At 40.0% G+C, this 24691-nt stretch overlaps 1 protein-coding gene across 3 annotated transcripts in view; it reads left to right on the top strand.

Annotated features, from left to right (window-relative positions):
- Positions 1–9557: 9557 nt before the first annotated feature.
- The window catches only part of SHROOM2 (shroom family member 2), a 118421-nt gene continuing 103287 nt past the window's right edge, over positions 9558–24691 (top strand). The window contains exon 1 of one of the 3 annotated variants that reach the window (XM_058864292.1): positions 9558–10199. Coding sequence is in view for 2 of the 3 variants with exons in the window: in XM_058864273.1 (XP_058720256.1) it covers positions 10288–10506 (219 nt within the window). In the remaining variant the exon portion in view is untranslated. Of the gene's footprint in view, positions 10200–10287; positions 10507–24691 lie in introns of those variants that run through there. The other 2 variants (XM_058864273.1, XM_058864283.1) reach the window with 2 other exon arrangements.

The following is a 24691-nucleotide window of genomic DNA, read 5'->3' as shown; positions in this document are numbered from 1 at the left end:
GCAAAAACAGTGAAAGAAATACGAGAATCATTATTTTGTCTTGTTAAGGACCTTTATTTAGTATTCTATAAAAATTACATTGTTCTAGAGCTCCTAATTCCCTCCTCTCTGACTTTATTGACACAATTCTTACTTCTGCCAGTGTATGAAAAATACAGACATGGTATGTCTCATTTCTGCACCAAGACAGGATCTCAGCTAAGCAAATGGTGTAGCTTGGAGACAACCATTAGCATACATAGAAGAAATGCTGAAAAAAACCCTCCTGGCATTGCAAACAGCAATCAATCACACTCACAGCATAAGTACAACATTGCACAACACTGAAAATTCCAGTCACGAATTTGGACATTGGCAACAGTGTGCTCAAGGATGAGAACAATACTGTGTTCCTTTGGAAACAGCTATGTGCTCCATACTTTTAGAAATACCTACTCACTCTCTTCTTGGACCCAGAACACAGTGTTTCATCCCAGTCTGTGATCATCTTTAAGATGAAACACTGGCTTGCCTGCTTCTAAGGGAAAGCAATAGGTTTACAAAAATATGACAGGCATGCACTTCTGTTGTTAAGGAGTGTGGGTATGGCTCATGTTTGAGTGTGCAGCTGCACATACTTTAATCACTGTTTTAATTAAGTCTGGTACTACAGCACTGGTTTACGAAGGACAAGGAAATTTGTGGATATAGAGACAAAGGATACTTTGGTTTTGTTTATGTGTACAGTTCAACTCATCACTGCCTGACAGATCCCAGTGAAGATCTTAGCTACCTCGCAAAGGTAAAAGCTATATTTTGTCAAAGTTCAGGATCTCATAGTCTTTTACACATTACCTGACATAACATTTCCCAAACTGAAGAAAGCTAGGTCTGTCTTGAGGCTCAATGGATGCAGCTATTATCTCTCCAACAGACCCTGCAATATGTTCCTTAAGGCCTTGGCAAACAAATCTTCTATATGATTTAACACCTTTCTTTATTTTATCTATCCAGACCTTTTGCAATTAGATTTAATTTGGAAGAAACTGAGACATGTCCTTCCCATAGTTAGTACAAGTTTTTTAAAAGCTAATTTTAAACCTTTAACTTAATGCATTACTGAAATGAATGGAGAAATTCACACTCCATTCTTGATATTTCTAGTCTTCTGTAAAATTAGGTATCTTAGAACAATAGTGATATTCAAGGTGTAACATCTATAATGATTATAACAGCTACTGACTCCATTAAAAACTACTGAAAGAAAAACAGAGGTATCACTTCCCTTCCCTCCGTGTTTTAAATATAATCATAGAATTTTGAAATAATTATTTACTTTTAAGGATGGTGAATATTAATTTCAGGCTGAGGATAAATGTATCCCATTTGCATAAAAGCAATAATCTTTGAGTTCTTTTTGCTTTCTCAAAGAATAAAAACATAAAAATATGAAATTAGTGTACATCTGAACAGCTCAATAACTGAATATATTTGACTGATGCAATCAAATTACTTGTATTGTATTTTATTGACTTTACTATATACTTTATCCAGGGAAATGTTATCTTACCTGGCTTTTGTGAAGAAACATACACAAATTAGTTTTTGAAACTGTGCCTCTAATGCATTTAAAGTAGTAAACAAGATTCATACAGATGAAGTACAAAATAACTGAGTAGAAAAATGTATCCATAAAACTGAAGAAAATTATTTTGGCTTAGAGATTAGAAGTAAAAAATCCCCGATTCTCTATGCCAATGCTGAGAATATTACAGTCTTTGAACTTGCATTAAGACGGATTTTTGTGGCCAGCCTCGTTTCTGGACAAATTCCACCCTTAGTCATTGTCATCATTATTTTATTTCACAGAAGAAAAAGATACCTCAGTTTCAGTACATGTGTAATAAAGAGATCTTGTCCCACACCTACACACACTACAAGACACAGTTTGAATAGAAACTGACTGATGAAAGACTGTGAAAAGAAAGAATATTATCTCTCACACACTCTCTCTCCTGAAAATTTGATAATAATGTTTGTAAGCATGTACCCCGATCTACAAAAGTTGAGTGTCTATCCTGTCCTCAGTGCTTTCCAAAGGAATCCTAGGGCACACTACTTCTGCATTCTAAAGATTATGTTAGTTAGCTCCCTAGGGAGAAATTAGGTAGGACTCTCTTATAGCCTTGTTACAATTGCTAGATGGTGGGATCTTGTTAAGATTACATCTCCCGCCACCCAGTAGTTATATTTTCAAAGCCCTTTAGCACAAAAAACTTATAAAACCTATGTCCTCAGACCAGTCTGTTTAGCCTAATTAAAATATACTTCAGCATTAACTTCACTGCTCTTACAGTGCAAAAACTCTGCAGGGCTCTATTAAATTGATAAAAATGTCAGCATGCCATAGCCAATTAGATGGTTTTGTTGGACACTGCAAGCAAGTGTAACTGCAGGGCATTCAGACAAAATGTACAATCCCGGTCCAGACCACAGACAGCAGCTGATGTTCCTCTCGGAAATCCTATGAGCATCACTGGGTTTTTTAACTCAGCAGTGGTCGCTGAGCAGCAGTCAGATCTGCATCACCTTGGGAATGGGTGAAGGAAAGTTGCAACCTTCTGTTCCACAAATTGTTGTCTTGAAATCTCTGAAATGTGCTGATAGCTAAAAAACACAGCTCAGCTTGCTCGGAGAATCCAGGGGAAATGCAGTAATAGCAGCAGAAACATTGTAGTGCAGAAAGGATTTGTGGTGTACTGTTTTTACTTTTCTGTTCTTCAGGATTAAAGACCACAACTTCATTGTCAGAGGTGGACTTCACAGTTCAGGGTGGAAAAAGTAATGAGCATCAAATGTAGTTTACTGGATGTACCTTTCAGTTGAGTAATATAGCTACACTATACTTTTACATTACAGGTTGGCTACATCAGCTATTCCTGTTAGTCACCTTCCTGCAAGCACAACTCCAAGAAACTGGTTGCTAAAACTGCTTCAGAAAATCAGTGTTCTGAGAGTAATCCTCTGTGTACCTTTAATACTCCACAAATTCAGACCTTCAAAAGAAATTAAATTTTGGGGTTCTTACAGGATCTATGTTAACACAGAAGATGGGCAATAGTCCCCCCATCCTGAAGCTGTTTCCTCAGGACTTTATTAACAATGCTCCGCAATTAACAATGCATGAGTCTGCCAAACTCACAATACACAAAATTCAGGCTAAGGAAACACTACCTTCCACAGCCTCATCCTTTCTAAGCCAAACATGAGTCAGGGAAAGCTAATCTGAATGTTGCACTTTTTCTCATGTGTGTGCCCTCAAATATCCTATCAACTGCTTGTTGATAACAGAACTGTTCTGTTAGCAGAACTGAGAGGAGACCACACTTATACCTTTAGCAAAAAGGGGCATAGCAGTCTGTGGGGAGGTGGCATGCACAGGAAGAACTTCTGTCCCCTGGACTCCTGGGCACGCCCAAACCAGCCTTACATCGTCCTTAATATCGTCACATTAATGCAATATTCTACATCTGCCACTGCTGGACCACAGCCTCTTAAGCACACCTGATGCTTTAGGGCAAACTCCTATGGCACTGAAAAAAAAACAAACCAAACATATACTTCATGCCTCATGCATGCTTAGATGGACTCTCACAAGGTTCTACATCCTATGACCTTCACCTGGACATGGTTCATGTTCTGTGTAACCAAGCTGAGAGTAGAAAGGTCAGCTGCAATGCAGAAACTGTGTCTGTTTATAGAAAGCACTGAGAGATTTATTTATACATGGCTGATAGGCAGAAAAAGGTCTGTTTGGCACTAGCTAGCAAATGAAGACAAAGTCCAAGTGAAAAATAACAGATTTCAAGGCTTTTGTCTGCTCTCATGCATACTCTGGCCTCTTGCTATTTATCTTCCCTTTTAAAAGCCTTCACAGCATTCTCTGCACAAAGAGCATTTGAAACCTTTCCTTTGCATTTTCCATGACCATCTTGGCTCCAGTGACCATCTTCATGAAGCACAGAATTCAGATATAGCATACTGTGATATCAGAGTTTAAATGCATTAAAGACTCTTGTTAGCTTCTGAGACTATCCCTCGTATTTAAAATGGGTCAGTGTTTTATGGCACATAAGAGCAAGTGGCACAGCAGAGTTTGTACAGAGAATGTTATGTAACATGTGTTATCAAAGAAGATGGACAATGAAATGCACTCCCTAATGTAGCATAATCAGAAACTCGGCAGCAAGAATAAATATTACAAATGATGCTTCACTGAAATGATGAAACTTCATGAAGCAAAAAAAAAAAAAATCCCCAGTTAATGAAGCTGCAGTGCAAATACACACAATCAAATACAGCTATATAGTGTATGTATACATACACTGCTGGACTCTCTTCCATAACAAGAAAAGCAAGGCTTCATCCTTAGGGCCTCATAGTAATGGTCTCTGGCCTATATTATCCTATATTATCCCCCAAACTGTAGTGCTGCCTAGTCAGCCTGCTGACAATGAAACAGTATGGACTGCCATGTACCGATATTTCAACCTCTGTGCTCTCACTTTGCTATTTGGTTTCTCTGTAAAGTGGTAGTCAGAGATGTTGTAATACAATTTGATTAAGGGCCCTAATGTAGGAACTGGAAAAGAAAAAGATCTACTGATACCAGAGGGACTATGGCCCAAGGCAGGATTTAACATGTGCCTGAACTTGACTACAAGCTGAAAATTACATCTCCAGGGAAAATTGGTTACTTATTCACCTTCTCTTGCTAGGTGTATTTTGTCTTCTGACTCGCAACCAAATGAGGAGTTGCCCTTTTCTTTGATTTTCAATCTTTTTATCATGCAGCGTTGTGAAAATTATAAATCCCTAAGCAGGCTACAGATCATAGGAGTCTTCATTGGACTAATCTCCCTTTTCTTGTCTACAGGTCAAATAAGTCTCAAGATCTGAGACAAGAATATTATTCTTAAGAAATCATCATATTTTTTTCTCTTGGCCACTCACAGCCTCAGTTTGTTCCACAGTTCATGCTGTCACCCTCAGAAAATTGCTCTGAGGTACAAAGCATATGTGCTGTGAGAATAAGGGAGAACTGAACAAAGTTTGAATCAATATCATCATGGGAGACAGAAATATCTGAGTATCATCTGAACTGCTATTCTTGCATGAATTTCAGCTTTATATAAAGCTTTAGATAAAGAACACAGATTTTAATTGTAAAGAAATAAAGAGTGCAACAAGTATTTGAGTAATGTATAACTGAAAGGTTGAGAACTTCTAAGGTTTTCTCCAGCACTAATTATGCGCTGATGAAACAGTACTTGCAATACAGGAGAAACAAGACACACTTGGGAAAGGTTTTTAAGGTACCTAAATCAGAGACATCCTGGTGGAGCTTTTCAACATGGTATTTTTCATTCTGGGAAAATGGGTAATTTGTTGGAATCAAAGTGTTTTGCAGAAGAGCGTGATTATGGTGAATCCATCAGAAGCAGCATGGCAGGTTTCCAGAGGAAAGCCTCTTGGTTCCCAGATATGCCAGGATGTCTGTCTGTTGGGCTGCTACCCAACCTGTTTCTCCAGGTTCTCAGGACTTTCAGACTCCACAATAGACTGCCAGCAGCTTGACAAACCTTGAACTACTTGATCAAAAAATCCATCCACTTCTGTTGCAGGAACTTCTTATCACTATTTCAGTTGTTTTGGTCTTTGTGATGGCAATTTTCAAAGACATTAGAGCTGGAAACAGGAAAGAGCTTCAAGCCACTGTGCAACTAGAAAGCTATAGTCTAATCACAATTACTGAAACGTGGTGGTGTGAATTGCATGACTGGAGAGCTGCCATCAGTGGCTATAAACTGTTCAGAAGGGACAGGCAAGGAAGAGGTAGTAGATATTACAAAGAAACTACAGTTTCTACAGGACAGTAAGGCACTGGAACAGGATACCCAGAGAAGCTCTGGATGCCCCATCATTGGAAGTGTTCTAGGCTGGCTTAGATGTGGCTTTAAGCAACCTGATCTAGTGAAAAATGTCCCCGCCCACAGGACATTGGATTAAATAACCTTTTAAGGTCCCTTCCAACCCTTCCAACCATCCTATGATCCTGTATTTCTCTCAGAATACATACCATGGATCACCTTTTCTCTTTTGGCATCTGAACGTAAATTGTCAACAAACTATGCATGCTCCAGGGCATCAACTTTTGATTTTGTATGGCTGAGGCAGAGGCACTTTGTCTCTTCACCAGCCTGTGGATGTTTGGTGGTTAGCTCCTGGAAGGGCTGGTAACAAAGTGGGAGGTTGTAAAGCCTTACCTCACCTCAGTTCTTTACTCTGTAACTATGAGTCAGGAGCCTCTACATCTCAAATTTCTTGGTTTCTGGGGGAAGAGAAAGCCCTCCTGACATTGCAATGTCCAGCAGAATGAATGACCTCAGGACTGAGGGTAAACCAGCCTATTCTAAAGCCATCCTGCAGATATCCTGTGCAATTCACTGCAAGGTGCCATGCCTTAAGGAAAAGATATGTTTTGTACAGCCACAAAGGTGAAACAGGCTGTGCCTTAACATCATACTGTTCAAATAAAATCCTGCCATAAAGCATCACAGTTTTTGTAATCTTGGTGACTAAACAGGGAACAGATATGCAATATGTGCAACAGAAAGAATGGAGGTTGAATAATTTCTGTACAACAAAATTTCACTTGAAATTGTTAATTAAGTACCAAAGTAGGATAACAGATAAGGTACTATGGGAGGAGACTGGTTTACTGCAGAAGGCTTTTTTTCACAGGGCAGGGATGCACAATCTAGGCATGTGGGAACTATCCCTTAATGTAAGTCTGACAGCTCCTTTTGCACAGCAGGAGAAGGCTTTTTGGGTAACTTTTGTGTATCACTGTGAAGTGTCTTTGATACATGTATCTTTGGCACACCTCTTTACACAAAGGGATGCCTTTCATACCTGGTTGGTAATAGCAGCATCATTCTCTGCCCTCAGTGTGAAAAAGTGGTCTGTTACTTCCTTTGATACATTTATGGCACCATCTTGCATTTCTACCTTCTATTGGTAACTTCTGTGTGCTCAGAAAACATTTGACAAAGGAGAAAGCTGAAGATTTGGTCACCAAGGCTTTTGTTAGACAAATACAGTTATCATTTGTTCTCTTATCACACAAATGAAAAGTAATATTTTAGAATCCATTCAACGAATCCTTTGTTCTTTATGACTATTTGAAACCTTATGAAGGCTGGCAGAAGCTGCAGAAATTCAAGTAATAAAATTATCAAAATGTTTTAAGAAGAACAAAAGTACAAGTCTCCAGCTGAATTCTGAACAAGCTTCAGATTTCACCGAGAGGGAGGATATAAAAGAAATGGAGAGAAATTTCCAATATGACAAAAAATAATTCCTTTACTGCTTTGGCTGGTCAAGCTTACATGTATAAAGAACTTTACTTTGTGGTCTCTTAGTAACATTGACAACATCAAAGGATAAAAGACAAAAAAGATATCATTCAAGATATGGAAGTCTGATTTTTGAACTGTCAGCCACAAACTGAGGATCTGCTTGACAACTGTGTCAGACTATCAGGTTCTAAGCAAGCATTAGCTAGAAACTTCTTTATTGAGGTCTCTCTTAACCAGGAGTGTGAAAGCTTTCAGATACTCCTTCTTTAGACAACTGTTTTCCCAAGAGCTACATGTCCACATCTTCCAGTGATGTAATTACAGTAGCATAGTTTGACAGTTTTCAAACTGCTGCCACTTCCTAGCTCTAGATTTTCCAGTATTAAAATCTGTGCACAGATTTCATCATCATGGTTCAATACTGAATTTTTAAGACCAATTCTAGAAGCCAGAAAATAATGTAAATCTTGAATTTCTATGGACAACAAAATGTTCAAGATGAAGAATGAATGTTTGGCAGTTGAAAAAGGGGGGGATATAAACAGAGAAGGCATTTTTGGAAGCAATATTTAGTCTTCTCATTAGTGACATGAACTATTTTATTTTATTTTTATTTCAATGTGCATACTTCGGGAGTACAAAGTTTAAAGTTTAAACTAAAGTTTAAATCATTATTCTGGATCTTCCTTTCATTATCACACTTACAGAAAACAAATTGCATACTGCAGCTCCTTAAAACTTCCAGCTATACATTACTGAGTATACTTCATTGCTGTGAAGACAACCTGATACGAGTTACACAAACATAACCGAAGACTGTCCCAGATTCCATGAGCTGGAAACAAGACATGGAGAAAACTATTTCTATTTCTGCTTGTCCATACAACAGAAAATAATTGCAGAAGAAGTCTGAGTGAGGATCTGTGAGTCATTAGAGGCCTTAAATATCTTGATGCAATATCTAGGTTTGGTATAAGGTTAGTATTTTGCAGCATTCTCATAAAAGGATGTATAAGTTTGAGTACCCCTTCCACTGTTCCTTCTGTCCCTTAATCACAAGGGAACAACAATCATCCCAACCATATATTTTTCTTGTTTCTAGATGTCCTCCAATCTCCTGCTGGGATTGACGACTCAGATGTTCTCAATCCTGAGCCCAAAGTTTTCCTTAGGTATTGAAGAAACATCCTGTAGTTAAGCCTGTAAGTATTGTAGGGGAAAAAAACTCCAACCAACCAACCAAAAAAAGTTTAGTTCGAGGCAGGAGAGTTTTATGAGAAATAAACCAAGTGAAACACAAGTTAGAGGAACAGACTACATAGTCAGAATGGCCCAATGGTGACTTTCAGAAAGCAAAATAAAACCTGTCACATCAATATACAAAAACCTTAAAATCCTACTACATACACCAGGCACCTCCAGGAGACAGCTTGTCACATGAAAAAATACCTTGAAGTTCACTAGTCTTTCAGAAATGAAAGTAGATATTTCCCTCTGTCTTAGATCAAGCAATACTTTGCCTGCTTGGCAGGGAAATGCCAAGGAGGATTGTGTGCTAGCACACTGGTACTCCAGGCCAAGTCTGGTCATGATTTAAAACACTGGAACCTCCTATAAAGTGATTCAATCAAACCGCGAGAATTGCAAAAATAAGTATTTCACTCCCAGCTTCACCACTAACTCAGTGAAGGTGTCAGGCAAACCCAAACCCAGGATTTATTTCCCATCCATAAGATTTGCCTTCAGATTAGCACTTTAAGTCCTGCCTCGCACTCTGGCATCAAACTTCTTTTTTTTTTTTTTTTTTTTTAATCTGGAACTCCAAATCTCTTCTTCATTGGATTTCTTCACCGAAGGCTTCACCTGTGCTTCCCGCCGGTGCCCGTCCCGTCGGTTGTGGCGGCGGAGGGCCGGGCGGGCCGGGCCGGGCCGGGCCGGGCCTCGCCGGGCGGTGCTGCGGCGCTGCCGCTAGAGGGGCCGGGCGGGAGAGCGCGGCCCTGCGCCCGCGGCCCCTCCCGCCCCACAGGTGGTGGAGGCAGCTCGGGCCGGGAGGGGCCGGCGGAAAGCTCCTCCTTCCTTCCCTCGGCTCCCGCTGCGGCTGCCCCCTGACCTGCCCCCCGCCTTGCCCGGTTCTCCCCTCCCCAAACGCCGCGGCGAGACGGGAAGAGCCGGCAAGAGCCGGCCCCCTCTGCGCTCCTCGCCCCGGCCCCCTGCCGCCTGGCAAGGCGAAGGCGGGGCGTCTCTGCCCGGGGGCCGGTCACAGCCGCCGGCTGCCCTCTTACCCCACCCTCCACCTGCTCGTCGCTTTTGTTTGGGAGCGGGGCCGGAGTGGAGGCGCGGTCGCTCCTGCGTGTGGTGGGGCGGGGGTGGCACGGGTACGGCCGCGGGGTGACTCGGGGCTCACGGACGTTCTCGCCGTTGCCTTTGTCTGGCGGCCGGCCGGGGCTGCTCCCCTCTCCCCCCTCCTCCTGGGCCGGGGGATCGCGCTGTGGGGCTGCCGCTCTCCGGGAGGGGCGAGCGGCTGCCCCGCTGCTGAAACGCGGGTTTCGCCCTCTTTTCGAGGCGAAGGGGAGGCGGGGGCGCCTCTCCCCGCTGCGCTCCTCCCCACATCCCGCATTGCTCGGCGGCATTTGCCCCGCCGCCAAGTTGCCACAAGTTGGTGCCGCCCCCCCGCCGCCGGGCTCCGGCCTCGGCGTGAGACAATACCGCGAGCTGTGGGGGAGGAGGAAGAGGAGGGGGCGGGCGGAGCAGCCCTCTCTCGCCGCCGATGGGGCCGGGCCGGCCGGCGCGGCGGGGCGGGTAGGTGGCTCCGCGGGCGGCCGCCGGCTGGCGCGCACCGGGGAGCGGCCGGCAGAGGCGAGCCAGCCCCAGCGGCGACGGGCGCTCCATGGAGGAGGTGGGGCTGCGGGGCGGGCGGGAGCGGCTGGCCGTCGGCGACCCTCGGCTCGGCGGCGGGCTGGTGGAACCGGGCCCCGTCATGGTGATGGTGGAGCCGCGGGCAGCTGAGGGCTACAAGCTGGTGGAGGTGCAGCTGACCGGCGGGGCTCCCTGGGGCTTCACCCTGAAGGGCGGACGGGAGCACGGGGAGCCCCTCATCATCACCAAGGTGAGCGGCGCCGGGGCGCGGGGGAGGTGGGTCCGGCCGGCTCCATTTTGCCATGCCCGCGGCGGTGACAGCCCGGCCGCGCCGCCTGCCCGCAGCCCGGGGCGCAGGTACCGCGGGGCAGCGCGCCCAGCGCAGGTGCCGCCGGCCCGGGGGTGCTTCGGGGCCACACGGCCGCCACCAGCGCCCGGGGAGCGGGGAGCGGTACCGGAGGGTGCGGGGCTGATCGCAGCAGCTCTCGGGGCAACAGGTTGCTGGTGGGTGCAGGCAGCCTGGCGGCTCCGAGCTGCCGCTTCTGGCCGCTCGTACGCTCCGGTAAAAAGCCGGCGCCGTCGCTGTGGGCGCTGGTAACTGGCTGGGGGACCCGAAACCTTCTGCTGGGCTGCTCCCTCCCTCTTTCCCCTCCGGGCTCCTGGCGCAGGAGGGTATGGGGACTGAAATTCGCGGCTCAGAGGCTGAGTTTTCTCCGCTGCCGTTGCACTTGCAAATTCTAAGTAATTAGGATAGCCTTTTGTTTGTCCCTTTTTCTTTAAACAGAAAAGTCTTGTGGATAGTGACCAAATCTATGCACCGAAGACGGGGGAGGGGTTCGTGCTTGTGTATATATGAACTTTCTGGTTGCCTTCTTTTTTTTTTTTCTTTTTTTTCTTTTTTTTTGTCTTTGTATGCTCGCGGCTTTAATCTCAGTGTACTGGACACGAGTTAAAGAAATGCATCGCGTTTTGTAGAAATTTTTTTTCATCTGGATGTGTTTTGACTCAAGAGCCTCCATTCTCAGTAATTGTTGGTTTTTGCAGTTAAGAGAGCTTTCATGTTGCACAGTGAAAGCACATTAAAATAGATCCATATGTTGTAGTGAAAAGAAAATCACATTAGCAAAGCACATTTTGCGCAAGATCTGTCAGAAAGTTATATATATGCTTTTGTCTACAAGTCCTCTGGACTCTGCCTGTTCACATTTTGAAAGTGCCAGAGAGTGTCAGAGGTCAACAAGTCCTGTTTCATCCACAGCAGAAATTACACTAATCTTATTTCTCATGGGTTTTTTTGTGAGTTTTCTAGTTGGTTCCCTTCTCCCACCCTTGAAACAACTGTGTTATAAACTTTCCAAGTGAAGACTTTTCAAACCATCTGTTTCTAGATCACTTCCCTCGTGATGTTTTTCAGGGAACAACAGTCAGTGTCAGATGTATAGGCTGAAAAATGACTGCAAGACTTTTGGCCGCTTACCAGTGTCCTCAATTAGAGAACAGCAAACCTGGGAGCATTTGAGGAAAGGAGAAAATAGCTATTTTACTATGTACATACTAGCTATTAAGTACCAATTCAAATAATTCCGCCTTTCTGGTAATGGCAAGTAAGTGCTACATCTAAAGACTGATCAGCGATACTTATTCATAATGTTACCTCGGTATTAAGTAACAGGCGTTAAGTATTTGTGGCATGAGGATGTGGCTGTGGTATGTGGAGAGAAGTGTCTGTGCCTGGGAACCTTTTAAACTGGGTCTGTTGCAAGGGAATAATTAGGTGGAACCACACAGCTGTGCTGCTGTGTGGAAGCGCAGTCTGGGTCCATCCGTACAGACCTAGGAGTAAGAGAGAACCTGCATTTTTGGGTTTAAATTTTGGGAGTATATTTTTATTTGCCTGTTGTTACAGTGGATACAGTGGTATAAAACTAGTGTAGAAACCAGGGACTGAAACTTGTGTGCCCAGGACTACAATTCTTTAGCTGCAAAATGTTCCATCTTGATTTGGCCCACCCATGATGGTGTTTTATTTTTTTACTGTACTGCTTCTCGTGGTGGGAAGAATAATTTAATACAGATTGGCTAAAACAGTCCCTCCTTGCAGGAGATGTAAGGTTTGTCTCCTCTCAGCTGAAGAGAGCTCTGAACTTCAGTTACTCTGTTCTTACCCTGTTCCTGAGTGGGGATCATTGGACTGCCATGGATGAGGGGATGCCATTTCACCAGTGCTTCTCTCTGTGGCATGTGTCCTTCCTTCTCAGGTAGACTGATGGCTTGTCAGTGGGAGACCCAAGAAAACCGTGTGGACTAAATCCTTCAGGACACCTGTGGACAAACTCCTGGTTTTGTGGATTCAAACTGCGCTTAAGCATTAGCTGGCTCTGAAGCTCTGTCTCACTCTAGTCCAGAGCATCTCTGGGAAAGTGAGGGTGGATGACGACAGCTGCCAACTCTGAGAGGAATGTGACAAGGTGTGAATGGAGTCTCAGATAGCAGCTGCTTAAGGGGGATTTCTAAAATTCTGCCTGTCTCTGCTTTTACAGTCTCGATAGCAAGATCAGCCTTTGAAGAAAGTTGCACATTTATGTAAATGCTGGGAAGTCTGTGTTTGTAAATATTTCCCGGTTTCTTTAGCATATATGGCAGAACTGCCAGAGAAGTAGCGCTAAAAAATAATGTAACTGAAAAATTCATGAGCAAGTATATGGTGTTCACTTTTCAGCACTGTCTGTGTAATACACTTCTCCATTTCTCTGGTTGTGTGGCTATTTCACTTGTTGATAGGAAGGGAATTTTTTTGTTACAAATGTCATAGGGAGAGTCTAGTGCAAATACTGGCTGCAAATATTATTTGGGAATTTTTTAGCTGGAAATTAAGTCAATTAAAGCAAGAGTGTCTTTTGATTCCCCAAGTTGCCAATAATCAGAGAAGGGAAGGCATGCTAAAGAGGAGAAAATGTGTCCAGCCTTACCAAGAGTGTAAGTGTGTGCTCAGCTGCTGGAGTTTCGTCCCTGCTCGTTGCAGCAGGGTTGCACTGGATGACCTTTAAAGGTGCCTTCCAAGCCAAACCATTTCATGATTGATGCTGTGAGGGAAGTGCTTTGCCCCGGGAGAGGTCAGTGCACAGTCACACTGCAGTGGCCAGCAGTGGGCCCAGCATGTTTGGGGTGGGTAGGTTTCCCCATTTCACAGTAGCATTTCTTTCTGTATCTGAAAGAAGACTTGGAGAAATAGTCCAGAAATAGAACCAGGTAGGCAGAGTATCAAGTTCACCTGCCAGGTACAAGCCCTTTTTTAAATTTTTTTTCCCCCTTGCCTTTTTTGTTATTGCTGCAATAGGTAGAGAAATGGTGCATGATACAGCTTGTTCAATCTTTAAACATAGCTGGTCGTCTAAAACTTGCCCCACCTAAGTGCAAATGGTGTTGCTAATATTTAAGAAAAATGGCTTTTAGCATTGTCGCTGTGTTTCATACCATAATTTTTTAATGTCCTTTTAAAAAGATGCTTTACATTTTTTCTGATCTCTGCATGTGTGTGTGATAACATTCCAAAAAAAATTGCCCAAAGGCAACTTGTTCTTGCCTAATTTGACATCTTGAAAAAAAGGACTTGCTTTTTATAGCAACGTGCATATTTCAACAAAAGGTGAAATGGGAACTTTGAGGAAAATAATTGGAAGGAGCCTCAGTTTGTGTTTTTATTTTTTTAAAAAAACATCCGAAGAGGGAGATCTAATTGGAAATAATGAAAATGAAAAGTCAGAGTGCTCAAGTGTGAATCTCATGAAAATCTCCCATAGCTGCATTATCTTGATTACTTTTACTTTAAAAGTGCTCTTATCTGAGATGCCCAGCTTGCAGTGTCGATCGTACTATTGATTGTGGGTGGTGGATGAAAGTCACTTTACTTCCTGTACTAACATTATCCTTAGGAACTCTGAAGTTGTTTTACAGTCAGCTTTATCCATATTACATTAATAGGTGTGAGAACATTCCAGTTCATACATTTAAGGAAAGATTGATATATCATTTAAATAAGTTTCTCTTAAGAATCAGCTTTACAAGAGCCTACAGCTATACCTCCTCAAGCTATGATCTCATTGCAGTCTAATCAAGGCTGGGCTTGGCTGGTATTTCGACAAGATTTCCAAGTGAAACCTGGACTGTTGCAAGAAGTTTTGTTGTTGATTTAGTAGATAGAGTTCTTGTCTACTGAATCAGTGCTGAATTCATGCCCCAGCTGGAGGTGCTGTCTTTTTAAAAGGACTATCAGGCAGACTCAGAACTTCTATTTTCTTTATTCCACTGCACTTTACTAATGTGCTTCTGTCTGTGGTTAGGTGTGAATTGTAATTTGTTTAACCTAACAATCATTTAAGTTATATAAAGAAATGTTTCTCTATTAATTGGCTGCTAGACTTCTCCATGTGACTTGTATTAATTTGCTGTTGCAGTAGTAATTGATTACTGTTTTAGTTAGGTAATTTTTATTCTTTGGCCTCAAATGTGTAACTAAAAGCAATTACTTGCATCACCATACTGCAGCAATATTTAGGGTGGAAAAAAAGCTTTATTGATGCTGTACACAAATGAATAAAGAAAACAAAAGATAATCAAACACAAATACCAGTTTCTTCCCCCATGTTAGGTGTTTGAGGTGAGCTGAATTGTTCATAGACATTAACAATTCTTAAACTTGGCTGTGAAGTTTGATGTCCAGAAAACCAGCATTTAGCAGTAATCCTCTGAAATTCCTGACTGCTTCGACTTAAATGCAGCCATTCGTGTAAATAGCTGATTTATAAGTTCTTAGGAGGCATTGTGTTGTGGCCAAGAAAGAATTCTAATCTCCATATCCCAACAAATTTTGTTCACTTCCTTCTGCTCTAGAAAGATAATACACAGAGGATTATTCATTCTGTTTTGTTTTCTATTCATTTTCTCTTGGTCATCAAATCCAGGTAGAATTACTAACCTGTATGGGTCAGAATTTTAACAAGTATATTAGTGAACAATTTTGAAAGAATGTATCAGATCATATTATGTGCTTCTTTTGAAACCTTACTCAACTTCTTATCTTGCAGGAGGAGCTTATGGTCTGAGTTGGACCATTTTGTGTTGTTCAGTTTGATAGTTGAGAAATATTACGAAATGTGTATACATTAAAATGAATGTTTTAATGGATGTTTGTTTAGGCTTGAAATAGTATAATGTAGTTTATATTTTTTTCCCTCTGCCAAGTATGTTAAAAACTGGGTTTTTTTCAGTGCTATTGAAACTGTTCTGAGTGGTGTTTTCCTTGGAGTTTGGTTGTTAGACTCCAGGTTTCTATTATTAGAAGAGAGGAGTTGGCTTTGGCTTGCTTTGATGCAGGAAGACCTTACTGCTTTTAATTTGGTAAGCTAATTGATGAAAGGAATGCTCTCAATTTTAGTGCTTTAATGGCTGGCAAATGACTCTTTATTATGACTATTAATTTACTGGGAGAATGAAGCCCACCATGCTCATGTAGTGTAAATGAACTGACTTTGGAAGTTGGGAGGTTGGGTTTGCAGCATTGTTTTTTTTTGTTTGGTTGTTTATTTGGTGGGGGAGTTGGTTTTTGTTTGTTTTTTTGCTTTTCCAACGGCTTTAAGTGTTGAATTGGCATCAGTTTTGGAAGGTGCATTTAAAATTTATCTTGGATATTACCACATGTGATCTAAAAACTAAGGAGTTGAAAGGATGGTTTAAAGGCTTGTGACTTCAGAATTCTCATGTCAGTTGAGTTAGGTGCTTAGCAGTCAACAGTGTGAGACTGGGGTACTGAAATTTCAGTCTTCCTTTATGCATTTCACACTACATTTCAGGAGAAAAATCTTCCAGAGGACTCAGTTCTCTATCTAAAATCAGAACTAAGAAACTTCCTTACAACAAGCAAATTTCTAACTTTTGGATACACTGATTGTTTCCAAATTCTTGTTTTTTATCTCCTCTGCATTCCCCTCTTTCAGCTACTTGGGCAAAAACTGTCAAATTTATCATGATTTTTTTAATTTGAAAGAAACACAAAATCATTCATGTCTGTGGAGTCTGCCAGAGGAATTGGTGTGTTTTTTGGGAATAGTTACTGCAATAGGAGGAAGATAGTTTGAATGCTTGGTCTGTTTAAAGGACAATTTAAACTTCTCTGGTTGTTAGTTCATACATATGTTAATTTGTACTTTTCAGTGTGAATTTGGGATGCTGTCATAGACATTAGCGTGGAAATAAGAGATCTGCAGGACACCTCTAGTTATTGCTTGCTGTTGTCAGAGGTTTGCCAGTAATGCAATTTATTATCAAGATACCCATCACGTTTATGGTTTTGTTTGTTTCTTTTTTTAAGAGGAAAACCAGTGTGGGTATATGTGGTGTTTATGCATATGCTACGCATGCTTTACTCAGTTACTCAATAGACTGTACTTATTTTTGTCTGCAGACCTTGATTCATTGTATGTTCTCCTGCTTTAATGAGTATTTAAAGTATAGGAATGTGGAAAAAATAAGGTAAATGGGAATTGAAACGTGGCTGTGAATAGATTAGAGGAAACAACTGTTTGGTAGTAACAAAGCCAGTATTTTATTACATGTGAGCTTATTTATTTTCAAGAAAAGGTATTTGTATTTAGTCTTCATATGCATTTGTAGTGTGTACATAGAATACCTAATATTTACATGGCTTTACTTCTGTGGGTCAGTTAGTCGTAGAAGTTTGAGACAGGTCCTAGATATTAAGGAGATTTTTTTATTTGCTGTGTATTTAAGAGATACAGTGCATGAAGATTTTCACAGGTAAAATTAACGCAGTTTTACTGAGACTTCATTTAATTTATGAGGACTTGCTTTCAGCTCTGTATTTTGAACTATTTGCTATTGATGTCTCTCTATAAAACTTAACAATTCTGGACTTTTGGGTTTGGACTTGTTTTTTTGTTTGGATTTTTTTTTTGGGGGGGATGTGTGTTTGCTTATCTTTAAGATAAGCAACAATCTCAGGAGCTTTCAAATTCCACATAGCATAGTATTTTCAGTTCCTTAAAGTTTATGCAGGAGGTATGCTGTGCTTTCCTTATCTGTTCATACCCTCTCCAAGAATATTATCACTACTCTGGGGGGAAATTATTGGGAGTTGTAGTTTTTGTACTACTTCTGACTTTACAGATATGGTCATATACAGGCAAAATCGAATGTAAGGTTTATGGAATGGGTAACTGAATGTTTTGTATTTAAATACATTCATGCAGTGACAGGAATAGTCTACAAAGTTTTTAACTGGAAACAGTTTTCAAAAATCTACTTGATGGACTTCTGAATGTGTTTGTACCCTCCCTATATGTTTTGCCAAGCAGCAGCACACTTCTGCTGGTGTTCATCCAGGTTTAAGATGAATGTTTAATAGAAGGGAGATGGTTTTGAAAAGTGTTTTGTAGTATTTAAATTAGACAGGACTTAAGTGCTCTGAATTGCTTTCTGGAGGTGCCTGCCACTTGCTGTCAACTGTGTGAGAAGCTGAGGAAACCCCTGGTTCCTCAACACATACCTAGATCTTCCATGGGTATCTGTAGTAAGGTGAAATATTACTGAGCAAGACTGTCTCTGTATTTGCAGTGCATCTATACACAAAATATTTTTTAAAAAATTATTTCTATGATTGTTTCTGAGCATCTTTTCAGTTTGATTTATCAAGCTGATCAGGGGAGAGTTGTTACCTACCAAGGACAGCAACATGCATGAACTTAGGAGAGAACTTCCTTCCCCTCTCTATAAATTAATACAGTATTAGTGTTCAGTCTCTGATGAATTCAGGGCATTTTTGGTAAGTACAGATCTCTTATTGCAGATAAGAGAATGGCATCTGCCACATAACATTTTCTTGGGTTTTTTTTAGTGGCCTTCATGTGTATCTGAAATACGTATTGTGGTGTGCTGGACTCCCCCAGCCAGAGAGAGCCAACTTGCTGGAAATGCAGCAAATTACAGCTTTGAATACATTTTGTCAGGTACATAATTCTTGCGTTGACTCTTAGAATAGAAACAGATGGATTTGAGTGTTCGATGATAACAAAGAGGTGGTTATTTCAAAGTTCCTCCAAACCCTGATGAAATGCCAAAATCTACTGAAAGCTTTGAGCTGTTTTGTCAAAAGCCCAGTAGCATTGGCACTGAGGGGAATGCCTCATATCCTGTGCCTGTACCTCTCCTACCTCACCCCATACAGAAAGAAAGACTTCTCCTCTGCCACCAGCCCTGCTTTCTCTCCATTTAAATCTGTCCATTTCTAAATTGTTAGATTCTTTGAAATGCTTAAATTCCTCGTGCTTACTTAGAAACACCTATTGGCTGATATATGAGCTAGGAAATATGTTGTCACATATTTTAGATACAAATTTTCTGAAGAACTGTACTTAGTAATGATGATTTTTTTAAAAGATGTAGAGTGGCCTGTTTTTCAAGGTGGTACAAAAAGGGTGGGACAAAACTCGGTGTCTGAAAGCTAGAAATGGGTAACGTATTAGGAAAATTTACTTCAGTGCTTGCAAGGGTGTAACCCTTTGGATAGCTAATAACAGTGCAGGTTCATCCATTCTTGCAGTCATTTCTCCAGCTGAATGACCTTTCAGAAGGAAAATGGATCATGATCGAGGGTGTTACTGTGATTGTAGGTGGCTTTATTGGATCTTTTTGTTCCAGGCTCTTTGTTATTCTGTCTGTCATGTTTCTGAGTTCTAGATAATTCCTTACAGTACAGAAAATACTCTAGACTTCTGCCATGCATTTGTGTCATCTACAACAACAGGGTGTTTAATGTTCTGGTAATAGCAGAGAAGCATCTCCGAGAGTTATCTCTGAGCAGTTTGGCAGAGAGTCTTAGAATGCTTTTGCTGGTGTGTGAAGGTGAATTCAATTTGGTTTTGTGAAAACTGTAGCATAACCTACTGAAACTAAGCTTTTTTTTTATAATGGAAATGCATGAACTTCATTCCAAGTTGTGCTTTGATTGTTTGGTAGTTTTTTTTTTTAATGGAAAAATATCAAGTGAAACTTACTTGAAAAAGTCCCCAGAGCCTTTTTAAATGGCCAAGCTTTTTAATTTTAGAGTAACAAGTTCTTCATCCTCAGTCCTTTTAGCATATTCTCTCTGTAATGGACTTGCAGTCAAGTCTGGATAGCTGAAGAAGGGAGGGATTTGTCAGTGGGGAGCATGAAAGTACAGTAAATTTGTTTTGAAGTGATGCACGGGTACCCACTGCTGTACTCAAAATTGCAGTTTCAGTACTTTTCCTCTTCAGTAAAATATGTGCTTCTTCTCAAAAAACCTTCACAAAATTATACAAACAGATTATTTTGGATTTTTTTCTCTCTCTTGAGGTAAAGCATGCTCTACTACACAGTCGCTTTGAAAGTTTCCAACATAAATTATGAAATAAACTAGTGTCTCCCAGTTTACCAAATACATATAAACTAGTCAGCATTCTTTAGGAAATAAGCTTCTGATTTGGTTCAGTGAATACTGCTTAGGGATAGCAATAATTTATTTGGAAGCTTTTTAAGTAAAATACTCTAGTATCACCAGTATTTTAATATAGTGTCATAGAAACATGATTTAATGACAAAGGAAGTGCTTCCTACACAGTGTCAGTTAGTCATCAGTGTGTTAATTTTCTTAAACAAATTACATGCAAAAATGAGTTTGTGGGTGTTTTGCTAACTGATATCTGATATAGTGAATTTTACAACTCCTGATGAGTATTTGGATTCTGGATAATGCAATAATTACAGTATTACTAATTTTTTTCTTTTCTCTACAAATGCATATTTTGTTGATCCAGAAGAAAGCAGAACATTAGATTTTCAGCAGAAACATTTGCAATTGTCTCCTTTTCCTTTTTTTAAAATGGAATAGCAAAACATCCATTTTGCAGCCATTCATTCAAGTAAAAGAAAGATGCAAACATACTGTGTTGACATAAAGGAATGTTTTATTGGGTGTTTATATGTGGAAAGAATTTTAGGATAACAGGGAAAACTTGAAGCTTCATGTGTCTAACAGACATGATTAATGTTTTGAATAGTTAATTCAAGACTTAAAAGAACTGTATACTTTAAAAAACAGCTTTTATAGACAGTTTTTAATATTCTTCTTACATGACTATTTTAGCTAAATGCCTTAATTTCTAAATAGAAAGGCTTCTGTAAAATGAAAAAAGTACTTTGTTCTGAGTCTAGAATAAAATCCTGAATATTTACTGATATAAATACTGAATTCTCTGAAATGCAACTCTAATGTCATAATGCTTCTCCTAAATTTCAAGAAATTGGTAACATCTTTAAAGTTCTGAGGTAATTTTTTCCCCTTTTAAACTATGTATTCTTAGTATGTGTTAGAACTTTGTACTTTTTACTCTTGTCCCTTTATCCTGTTTTGTAGAAGGTAGCACTGAACAATTTGCTTCCCTGCTTATAAAATGGAAACTTCATTGATATATTAGTCAAATAAGTTTTTTCCTACACTTTTTACCTTCTGGGAACTTGATGTTTTTCCTGACTGCTGGGGAAGATTGTTATCACAAGCAGGGAGTAGGGCTGTGCCTTTTCTGACACCTTAGACACCTGAGGAGTTTCTGTGATTACTCTAGTCTCTTGTTAGGGAGGGGTGTAAGACAAAGTCTTTTGTTGCTCAACTGAATTTTTTCTGTCTGATTCAGGAAATCGTCATCTTAATAAATATTGTGGACATGATCTGTAATGTCAAAGACATTGGTGATTAGAATATGCAAGTGAAGATGCATGTGGCTCTTTGGTGGTGTTTGCTCCCTTGAAGCCAGTAAAGGGTCTGAGTTGGCAAAGCTTCACCACAGACCCCTATCAGAAGCAAAAAACTGGAAATTTACTGCACTAAAAATTGGGAGATCTAGTAAATTAATTACCTCTTTTGTCATGGTTTGCTTGTGTACCTCTGTGAAATGGTGTCTGCTTTGCCTCTGGTAATGAACAAAACTAATACTATTTTGCAGAAGTCTTGTTTCTCATGAAACAAACCTGATGCAGAAGGGCTGAAATATTACAGTGACAAAGACTTTATAGTCTTTCTAGTAAAACCCAGAACACAGATATTTGAAAACCCTTGGGGTACACAGATTTTTGTCAAAAGGCTATAGCTGTGATTCTGTACATTTTTCTTCACAGCAGACACAAGCACAAAGTATTGTTTTATCTACACTGTTCATCATAAGTAATGTACTGAAGTATACAGTTAGATGTCTGTTTACAAAATTAAACTCTACCAAAAATACACAGATGCTTCTGGGGCTTCAGAAAAGTAGAAGAGATGAGAGGAGTTTGGTGAGTCAGCACCTGAGTGAGGCAAAAAAACCCCAGAGTGTGGACTTCTTATATAGTAGGTCAGCCAGCCATTTGAAGCATTTGTTGGTAATAAAACTTAATAAGGAAATAAATTTTTGTAACTGAAAGGCATCCTTGCTGACCACTTGAATTTCTTTCAATTTTTAATGATTATGAACCACTTACAGCTCTGTGATAGAAAGATATTGTCAATGATGAAGATTGGTGATGATTTCATCAGCTGTCTAAGGTGACAGCACAGCATACAAGTTTCAGCATAATGAGGGGAGCTTGTGCATGTTTTCTTCTAAGTGCAGACAGAATAAAAAATTTAGTTGATCTGTACAATACCAGCAGTAATTGGAGGCTACTGTCTGTATTGTGTCAGTTGGTAACATCACTGCATTTCATCCTAAAGGTGTTGGGCTATTGTAGGCTCCACCTTAAATCCAGTGCTGCAAACATCAAGTCTTTAGCAACCTGGTTTATTTTGCTGAAAGCTGACTGGGGAAATGTTGCATGAGCAATTTAATTATCTGATTAGAGGGAGTGGAGATGAGCAGCAGGGAGTGGCAACATCATAGTATACAGTCACATGCTCTGCAATGACTTACAGGCTTAAATTCAAGTATTAAAATAATTTTGAAAATGCTTATCTCGTGTTTTCTAACTTTTGAATTTTCATTAACGAGCAGTCAATCTAAAATATGTTCGCCTCTCTTCTGAGGACAAAATGGTCATTATTATTATATATATATAATATCAGAGTAAAAACAAAACTATTTTGCTTGTTTTTATTTTTGGCTACCAAAAAATACTTGACAATTGACTATCTAGGAGAGCACGTTCACTAAATCAACATGATTTAACTAAATCACTAAATTTGCATAAGTCAGTTAAGTCATGACATGTTATAGCTGGGTCTGCATCTCTTATAGGGAGTTATTTGCCTAAAATATTGGAATTTTCTGTCCATTTCATTGATGCTGGCTGCAGTTTTTTATGGCCAAGGTTTTGTCTGAATTTGGAGACATTTCTATGAAGATTTTTTTTTTGTGCCTCTTGTTTTGATACTAAAGAAAATTGGTTGTATACCTTTCAATACCATGCTGCTAGTAATTACTGTTTTTAAAAAATGTTTTTGAACTTTGCACTGAATTTTATTTTTTTTTTTAAATTTTTCTGTTTTGTTTAATTCTGTTAACTCTGGATGCCCCATTCCTGGGAGTGTTCAAGGGTAGGTTGGGTGGGTCTTTGAGCAGTGTGATCTAATGAAAGGTGTCCCTGCTCATAGCCAGGGGTTTGGAACTAGATGACCTTCAGGTGACTTCCAAACCAAACCATTCTATGATTCTATTTGTCCATGAAATTTAGCATTAGATTGTTATCCTGTATGGTGGCTAGGGTTGTATATGTTTAACACTTAATTACAGAAGTCTGAAATAATTTTACAGAGTAATTTGGTCTTTACATTTTATATTCTTGTAATAGTTTTTAGGGTTTTTTTGCTTTTACTTGTTTGATTTTTTTAGGAGAAAGCAAAAGAAAAGTTGCATTCTAGTGGTGTCCATATAATTTTATCTGCTGAACTGCTTTTTCCAAACTAATTTTCCTATGGGAGTCAGTGTTAGAAGGTGACTGGGGTATCTTGTACACTGGATTTAGGTTTCTCCTTCACCAGAGGAATGTTTGGATTCAGGAACATGGTTCTGGAGGAGTTGTGTTCTGATTTCCTGTTCTTTCTGGTGCTTGTGCCCAGACTTTTATTAATTTCATTTAATCCATTTGAGTGTTACTTCTTACTATCTAAAGATCTTCTTCCCTTATCTTTCTCCACATAAGTGATTCTGGATTCAATTAAATACTCAAAATCTTTCTTCACCAGTTTCTTTCACTATGCTGTTTCTAGTTCATAAGCTTGTTTTGCCTTTAAAACCCCAAGTCTACAAAATATTTAACATGATGGATCTTCTCTCAGGACTTGCAGTCGATTGAGACTTCTAATAGCTGCATGTTTTTAAAGGTCAGGTGACATAAGGCATGATGGTGAGGATGCTCTTTGATTAGTCCTTTTTCTGAAGCAGTGGTCACTAGAGTGTTTCAAATATAGTTTCCAGTTTTATTTCCTAACATAAGGATTTCTTTTCTTAATTTTATTTATTAATTTGTTTCCTGGAACTGGATGAGCCATTTCAGTTGAAATGTAAGAAAAATCAGTGTTTGAGCCTTACATGTACAATGGAGAGTTTCTGCCTAACTAATTGAAGTATGGCAAATTCATCAACCACTGAAAGAAAGTATGATCTCATAATGAAAGCATTGATCAACTTTGATTAGTGAAGTGGTTAATACCACCTGTGGCTAATTACTGAAATAGATCTTGAAGTAAGATGAGACACAAGGTGATTTTTGTAAAAGCATGGCTTAGATACTACTTTATTAGAAAGGTGTAATATATAAATAAGAGCAACAAAAAAAATGTCTGTACTTTCTGTACCATAAATTTAAATACAAACAAACAGGAACTCCAGAGCTGGCAGGAAGAGCAGGGATTTTTATGTTTTTGTAGTTGTATTTGAAGTTAATCAGTCTGGTTTTTTTAATTCAAAGCCAGAGTATACATAACAAACTGTGACCTGAAAAAGTATCCTGTGAAGTTTGGTACGCAGTAGAGCACATTGTTTTTCCTCTATCTCTGTGACTCATGCAGCTAAAACATCTCATCCAGCTTTAGTTTTGAACTCAAGAGTACCTAGCAGTACTTTTACAGAGGGATATTTGATGATAGTTGTCCAGGTGCTGATTAAATTGTAGTAAAGCATTGGAAACGTGTGTCTCCTTTCTGAGATATTCTGGGAGTTCTTCCCCTTTCTGGTTAGGCTGTGAGTTGAGGTAGAAGGATCATGACATAGTAGTTAGGCATTTTAAACAGCAGAGCTAGCTTTAATGTACAGTGTCAGAAAAGGAATTTTCCATTCGTGAGTACATGTTATTCAAAGCTTGCGGTTTTGGAAGGAAGGTAGGAACACCTTATGACCTCGCATATTCAGAGGTTTAGTTTTGAGTGTATT

This window comes from Poecile atricapillus, chromosome 1 (genome assembly GCF_030490865.1).
Source record: "Poecile atricapillus isolate bPoeAtr1 chromosome 1, bPoeAtr1.hap1, whole genome shotgun sequence".
NCBI classification, from domain to species: Eukaryota; Metazoa; Chordata; class Aves; order Passeriformes; family Paridae; genus Poecile; species Poecile atricapillus.
Note: the sequence above shows the minus strand (reverse complement) of the source record. Positions and strands in the feature narration are given on the sequence as shown.